Source organism: Pagrus pagrus, assembly GCF_965226575.1.
Source record: "Pagrus pagrus genome assembly, chromosome: 3".
Lineage (NCBI taxonomy): Eukaryota > Metazoa > Chordata > Actinopteri > Spariformes > Sparidae > Pagrus > Pagrus pagrus.
In genome coordinates, this window is record NC_140187.1 from 27,571,235 (window position 1) to 27,578,922 (window position 7,688).

At 41.6% G+C, this 7,688-nt stretch overlaps 1 protein-coding gene across 1 annotated transcript; it reads left to right on the top strand.

Moving 5' to 3' along the window:
• The first annotated feature begins 459 nt into the window (after positions 1-459).
• On the top strand, positions 460-6,875 carry mon1a (MON1 secretory trafficking family member A). The gene is made up of 6 exons (XM_084346957.1): positions 460-723; positions 1,200-1,351; positions 3,514-3,897; positions 3,989-4,754; positions 4,890-5,037; positions 5,733-6,875. Exons 2-6 carry the CDS (start codon positions 1,228-1,230, stop codon positions 5,871-5,873), a joined length of 1,563 nt encoding a protein of 520 aa, XP_084203083.1. The 5' UTR covers positions 460-723; positions 1,200-1,227; the 3' UTR covers positions 5,874-6,875.
• The last annotated feature ends 813 nt before the right edge of the window (positions 6,876-7,688 follow it).

A 7,688-nucleotide genomic window follows, 5' to 3' on the forward strand; every position in this document is an offset into this window, starting at 1 on the left:
GTAGCGATTCCTGGCCACAACTAATTCTGAACAGATGTGTCTTAATTTAAAAATGACCTGACGGGGTGTTTTAAAATGATTAAGTGACAACAGAGCCTCTATTTTAAATTGGTAATATCTTCACCGGAGCGGCTGAAATACATTGGGACAAATGTATAACCACTCATTTGCATTAAATTACATTTTTTATTAGCATCCCCATTCCCATATATCTTACGCATGCACACTCACTTTGTAGAGATATGTGAAAGAAAAAAAGCAGTTTTACTTTACTTTAAATATAACTATTGTCTTGCTTAAGATAATGGAATGTACGTTTCGTAACAGCTGGAAAGGACTGTTCTTTGATGTCCGAAGTGCACTGAATGCACCATCAAGATCAAATAAGGAATTACCGGTAAACTAAACAGCGCAATATAAACATGCAATATGCAACATGGAGCTACCAGACTAATCCACAAATAATTCAAAACCAACTGTCTGATTTATTTTTTATTTTATTTGAGTCAAGTCGGCTTGTTTACTACTCCGGAGCCATTCACATTCACACACATTCACAGAGAACTTCACATCCCACAATTCTTACTTCCGCAACCGAGCGGGGCATGTTGACTGGCAAGTAGTACTTCTGTCATGTCCCTGCTTGTTTAGCTAGCTGCAGTAAATGTGACAAACGAGTTTTGGAGCACAACGATCAAATGCAGACAGCTCCGGAAATGAAAGGTAAAGATTTGTTATTAATTCAAAGTGTCCCGAGAGCTCTGTGTTTAATGAAACCAGCGCGAGCTAACGTCACACACTGCTGAGTGTCTGCTAAAGTTAGCTATCAAAGCAGCGTTTGAAGTTCTTCATCAGTATAATAGACGTCTCTGAGACTGAAGGGTGTGACATTAGAAAAGACATGACTTATATAGAAGGAGGATTCATACACGAAGGAGAAATGTTATATTATATCAAGAGTCTCTTAGTTTGTCTTCAAGTTCAGTGTCACACCAGCCATTGCTAGTAGCAACAAGACTGAGACTGAAGTTTCTCAGGAAATAAAAAGGGTTAAAGTCAGACTATAAAATGTTTACGACTCATGCAGTGGTTTCCATGTCATAATGACAATACTGTATATCACCACCAGCTTGTCTCACTCTGAAGCTGTTGACCTTTGGCCCCTTGCTCTCTCTCTGTCTGTATGTCTGTCCTGCCAGGTGTGTGTCTCTGCCATAAGTAGCAGTGATGGATGAAGGACCCCAAAAGCCGGCTGTGGCATGGGAGAATGGCTTGCTGGTTCCTGTGGACCGCCTTCGCACCGAGAGGGCGGAGAGCCCCACGCCAGGTCTGGTGGAGGGGACTGAACCAGGTGAGGCTGCTCCATATTCAGCACCGTGCGTGTGCAGCTTGTCAGTAAGCCGTGAGACAGACCTACAGTGAAATTTAAGTTTAATTTAAATGTTGATAATCTGAACCACTGCAGACCGATGGTCTCTCTGATAGGATTGGAAATCTCAAATATACTGAAATTGTGCTGCAACCCTCGTCTAGACATAATTAGGCTTGGATAATGAATGAATAAATGTAATCTTATGTTTGTAAGTGTCATGCCATCTTGTAGCCCACCCCTCATGGGATTATATTACAAAACATAAAAAATGTTTACAGTACACGGGTATAACGTTTACAGTACACCAGCATCTCTTATTCAGAGAAACAGCTTCCAGTTGGGCAGGTCACGCTTGAGTCCATGTATAGGTAGATATTCAGTGTCCTAAATCATGAGTAATAACTCCTGTGTAAAGTGTCATTGATGCTGTGTTATTTCATTGTGTTTGACATCCAGTCATAATGTAGGTTCTATGATTGCTGCTTAATTTTGCCACATTAAAAAAATAGAAATAGAAAAAACTGCAGTAATAATGATTTTCAATAGATACGTAACTGTAGCATAATAGAACATGTTTAAAGACGGTACTACTGTTCTTTAACTTCCCTTATTGGTGAAAAGTGTTTCAAGAGAAGACTTCCTACTGGCCAACACTTGGGCACTAAAACCAGACTTAAAACCAGACTTGATTCTACCTTTGCAGCAAACTATTTAACAACACTACACAACAATTATAACACAATGTAAAGAAACCTATCTGGAACATTGGAAAGAAGAAACTAAAAGCCAAAGTAGATGGAAAGCAGAGACAGATCCTCACCAAGTACAGACTCAGTGACCACAAACTATCAACAATCGAAACAGGAAGACACAAAAAATCATGGAAACTAAAAGAACACGTGGTCACTGCTCGACAGGTGAGGCTGAGACAGAGATGCACTTTCTCCTACAATGTAAAACATTCAACAAAACGAAGAACAACATGCCACAACCTGAGGGACAGGGAATGACCCGCACACACACAGGCACACACACACTGTATATACTGTATATATAATTAATGTAAATCAATCTTGGTGTTGTGTTTGTGTTGTTATTTGTTATGTTCTGTCCGAATGTTTGGACAAGTTGTGTTTTGATGCTTTGGCAACATTGTTGTAAAACTTTCATGCCAATAAAGCCCCTTTGAATTGAATTGAATTGAGAAAGAGAGAGAGAGAGAGAGAGAGAGAGAGAATGAGTATGCACATCCTGTTTGTATAAAGAAATGTAACGTGCCTTTTGTAATCGGCACACGACTTAGTTGGCTGTTTGAGGGCAATGTTTTGACAGTAATTGATAAAAAACACATGAATGCATCATTAATTTGGGGCTCTGTGAGAGAAGGCTCTAATAATAGTACTAATGTCTCTGAATTAATGTGACCTTGCCATACTACCAGTATAAGAAGACACTACCATATACTCTTTCAATAACTGCAATCATACAGAAAGCTCATGACTGAACTCTTTCAAAAAAACACCCGGAAAACAAGGCTGATTTTGTCATGGTGAAAGTATGTCAGCAGCAGCACAGGTCGGTCACATCCAGCTTGAACAAATCCAACTTTGACGGGAGAAATGATGAAGCTTTTCCCGGATTTAGTCTAAGTCTTGAGATAAACAGGACATTTTTGCAGTGTTGTCTAAGATGACTCATCACCAGACTTGTCATTTTCTTCTTCTACTTTCTCTCAATGAGATTAGCTGTGAGTTTGTTCATTTCTCTCTCTGTGACTCATTCTGGACTCTCGTTGGAACTATATATATAAATATATATATATATATATTAAAAAAAATTGTACTTTAACAAGCTAAACAAATTTAAAGAACTGGCTGGTTTGGCAAATGTATGTCTGGTTAACCACACCACCCCCATGAAACAGTACACAGCTGCTTCCCTCAGCTTTTCTAAGGGAACAATTGCTGACTGCCCCCCAGTTAACTGTTAAGTTAAGACTGTTAAGGCCAACAAATGCTGAACAACTGAAAAAACATCCCAAACAGAGCTTAATCATTTTTATAAGCTTAATTATTTATTCCAAGCACATCCATGCATTATACTGGCAAACGCAATAATCATTTATCCCTGCATCATCTCAGGTGCCGGGCAGCAGAGTGCTATGTTCGTCCATGCACAGTCTTTCGAGGATCTGACTGCTGAGGCTGAGGAAGAGGTTGAAAGGGAGGGTGAACTGGACGAATCAGGAGAGCCTGCAGAGGAGCTCAAGGTGCTGGTGGGAGAGAAAGCCATCGAGGAGCAGCACAACAATGACATCTCATCAGAGAGGGGGGCTAAGGAGGAAGATGTGTCCAGTGAGGCCTGGAGGAGCCACAAAAAACACGTGTTTGTGCTGAGTGAGGCTGGAAAGCCAATCTACACCCGCTACGGCACGGAGGAGGCTCTGTCCAGCACCATGGGGGTGATGATGGCACTCGTGTCCGTCGTCGAGGCTGAGAAGAACATCATTCGCTCCATCCATGCAGGTCAGAATTTACTCTAGGATGTGTTTCATAAGTCAGGTAAATGGTTTTAAAGAGCTTTCTGAAATGTGTCTGTAAACATTTTGTGTGTCAGATGGCTGTAAGGTGGTTTTCCTCGCCAAGAGCCCTCTGGTCCTGGTGGGCGTGTCTCGAACCTGTCAGTCAGACAAGGAGCTGCTGCGGGAGCTGCAGTACATCTACTACCAGATCGTCAGCCTTCTCACCCTCACCCAGCTCAACCACATCTTCCAGCACAAGCAAAACTACGATCTGCGCCGCCTGCTGGCCGGCTCCGAGTATCTCACCGATAACCTGCTGCATCGGCTGGACCGCGACCCCGGCCTGCTGCTCAGCGCCGTCACCTGCCTGCCTCTGGCCAGCTCCGCCAGGGACGTGGTGTCGACGAGCCTGCAGGCCGCCAAGGCCAAAAACCTGGTGTTCTCCATCCTGCTGGCGGGGGACCGCCTGGTCACTCTGGTGAGGAAAAAGGACCAGTTCCTGCACCACATAGACTTGCACCTGGTCTTCAACCTCGTCGGCTCCTCCTCTTCCTTTCGCGAGGGTGAAGGCTGGACGCCGATCTGTCTGCCAAAGTTCAACACCGCAGGATTTTTCCACGCTCACATTTCTTACCTGGAGCCCGCATCCGAGCTCTGCCTCATCCTGGTCTCAACCGACCGAGAGGACTTTTTTAACATGTCCGACTGCAAACAACGATTCCTGGAGAGGCTTAGCAAGCGCAGCGCCTACCAGGCCATGAAGGAGGCACTTAAATGTCCCAGCTACTCTGTGGAGCAGGTCGGCATCCCGGAGCTCAGGCACTTCCTGTACAAATCAAAGAGCTCAGGGCTGTACACCAGGTGGGCAAGCCATCTTGTGTTAAATTTATGTCTTTGGTTCTTTGAAGAAACATGCTAACTGATTCGAGTCATTACAGTTTTTCTTTAATTCTTGATGTCGCTGTGTGCAAAATCTCTTTATTTTTATTCCTCCAGTCCAGAGTATCCTGACGTCTACCAGTCTGACGAAGAGCAAGAAAGGATGATGGGGTTGTACCAGGAGCTTCACAGCCACTTGCATCATCCAACCAGACCTCTCCGCTCCTTCTACCGCTGCAGTGAAACTGAAAACCTGCTCGCATGGGTAAGTCTGGCATTGTGACATGAGATGCTATAATTGCTCTGGCTCAGAGTCCCAGAACATGAAATTAGGAAATAGAACTTGAACAGAGTTTACCAAAACATCACAACATTGTTCATGCTTGTCTATAAATTTAGACTATTGTTGCATTAAAGATATTATATGTAACATTTGTGCATTAAAATGTCTAAAAACAACTCTTACATTATCCCAAATGTTTCCAACAATGTTCAATCCAAGAAAAATCCATACTTTTTTCAAGGTAATTAGGCGATTCATTTCAGATTTTCATCAGCAATGCTGATTTTTCAACAATTAAGACAACAGCTCTCATGATAACACAACTTTCGTCTTTCTTTTTGTTTTTGATTGAACAGCGGAAAGTACATTCTGTGCATTTAAATAACAAGGCCATCATCAAATAATGTTCTCAAACATTAACAACTTCTCATTTATTCTGTCTGCAGTGACCATTTCCTAAAGATCATACAGATAGCACGGATAAAAAAATGAAAATTTTAAGCAGAAGTCGTTGTGAAACTAGCGCTAATATGAGATGGAGCGCATTTTGTCTTTTAAGGTGGTAGTTTAGCAAATCAGTTTGACTCTTTGCATCGAGGGGTTTACATATAAAAAATGTAAAAATACTGTAATACAGCCTTGTCACGCCTTGTCTCGGTCTACCCTCTGTCCTGCAGGTGACGAGCGGCTTCGAGCTCTACCTCTGCTTCAGTCCGCTGGGGACCAAGGCCTTGGCCGTCTCTGCTGTCAACAAACTGCTAAAGTGGATCAGGAAGGAGGAGGATCGCCTCTTCATCCTGAGTCCGCTCACATACTGAGCCCTCGCTGCCTGCCGGCTGACCGCCTGGAACAAAAAGCTTCACCCTGAACTCCGACAGGCCTGGTGCTTCTAACAGTGGTGGATGATGCAGCAGTCAGTTCAGTGTTAAGAATGATTGTCAAAGCAATTTTTTCTCTCTTCTTGCTTCTGGGTTCCTCCAATCTAATTCACAGGTTTGCGATGATGTAGATTGCACAATGAGGGTAAATTAAAGCAGTGTTTTATCTGGCTAGATTTTTATACCTTTAAATGTTGGATCAACAGATGAAGCAGCAGCATCATCATCGACGACACAATAACAGCAGGTGGTGTTTGTACGCTGCTGAAGTTGTTTCACAAATGATTGTTTTACTGTAACACGCCTATTACGCCTCTCAGAATATGAAGAATGCTGTGTTTGTTTTTTTAAATGCTATCAGTTCTTAAAAATGAAGATTACATTTGAATTTAAAAACTGGAATTGACTAAAGACCTGCAGTAGAATGTATTTTCTTGTTATAAGACATACTGTCACATGTGTCAGCCACATTCCTTTATCTTTACATGACCAACAACTGTAAGAACCATTATTGTTTTACCTCTATGCACTTTCTTTATGCAAAACACACTCCAAGAGAAATGTGTGGATGAGTCTGTAACCCGTTTACTGCTGTTTGCCATTTGATTGTCTTAACATGTGTTGTTCACGTCAGCGTAAAGGAATCTAAATGTGAGTCCATTAATCTTACATGGTCCATCAGACACTTATGTTGCATTTCCCATAATAATTAAGAAAATGAGTGTGTGTGATGTTTTAGATGCTTGTGGTTAAGTGCATTTCATTGGGTTTGCTGCTTTGCATAAGAAATCAAATGTTGCCACATCTGCCTCCACTAATCATGCCTTAACTAACGGTCATTGTGCAAAGCCAATAGAGGGTTGCAACAGTGCAGATTTACGGCTGCTGCGCTATTACACAATTATTAAATATGATTAAATAAATGGCTATAAAGAAAACCAACTCCTTTTCAAGTTCTGTGTCTTTCTTGAATGTGTGGTGATTGCTTACTTTTATTAAAGTAATATATGATTACCTTAAAGCGACACCATGTCGTCAAACTCAGTTGTAATATTTATAATTTTAATGAGTTTATAGTACAAAGTCGGAAATTTTATTTTTTTCCATCACTGAGTAAACAAGCTGTTCTCAGAGGAAGAACACTGTGAAGCTAGAAAGGTGGCAGGGTCCGCCAAATATAAAGAAAGCAAAACATGAAATTGTGTTGTCCTTTAAGGTCGATTTGTCTATTCAGTTTATTCAGTCATGAAAACAAAGAGTTTGTTTATTTACATATTTTGTTTAGGCATAAAATGAAGCTCTTTCTCTTCTGATTAAACATTACATACTGCACCTTTAATAATATCAACACAACCCTATTTTTAGTCCCAGTATAATAACACAAATATTATTATTCAGTTATTCCAGCTATTTCCTTACAGTTCATCATATTTCAGGGGACCATCATCAGATGAAGCAGTAGACATGCAGGTTTGTTGCCTAAACAATAAGAAAACTAACTACACTGGGAGTGAGGCTCAGTGAAGAGGGGTGAAGTGTGCAGTGAGTAATCTTCAACTGGTTGCTAAAAAGACAGAAACAAGCCACATAAAAAACACAGTAAACAATCCAAAAATGCACAATCATGTGTGTCCTGGTTTGTTATGGTCATCTGCGTCACCGGGAAAGGTGAGTTAACCAATCCAGCGCGTGGGTTCACTGGGTCGGTGTGTATGTGTCAGTCTGGAGCGGTGAGGAGGAGGAGGAGGAGGAGCC

What these genes read in the sequence shown, in the direction of transcription:
- mon1a (XM_084346957.1), top strand. Translation starts at nt 1,228, where the DNA reads ATGGATGAAGGACCCCAAAAGCCGGCTGTGGCATGGGAGAATGGCTTG. An exon ending in AGCTCAGGGCTGTACACCAG is followed by an intron (nt 4,755 to 4,889) that starts GTGGGCAAGCCA and finishes TTATTCCTCCAG; the next exon opens with TCCAGAGTATCCTGACGTCT. An exon ending in CTGAAAACCTGCTCGCATGG is followed by an intron (nt 5,038 to 5,732) that starts GTAAGTCTGGCA and finishes TCTGTCCTGCAG; the next exon opens with GTGACGAGCGGCTTCGAGCT.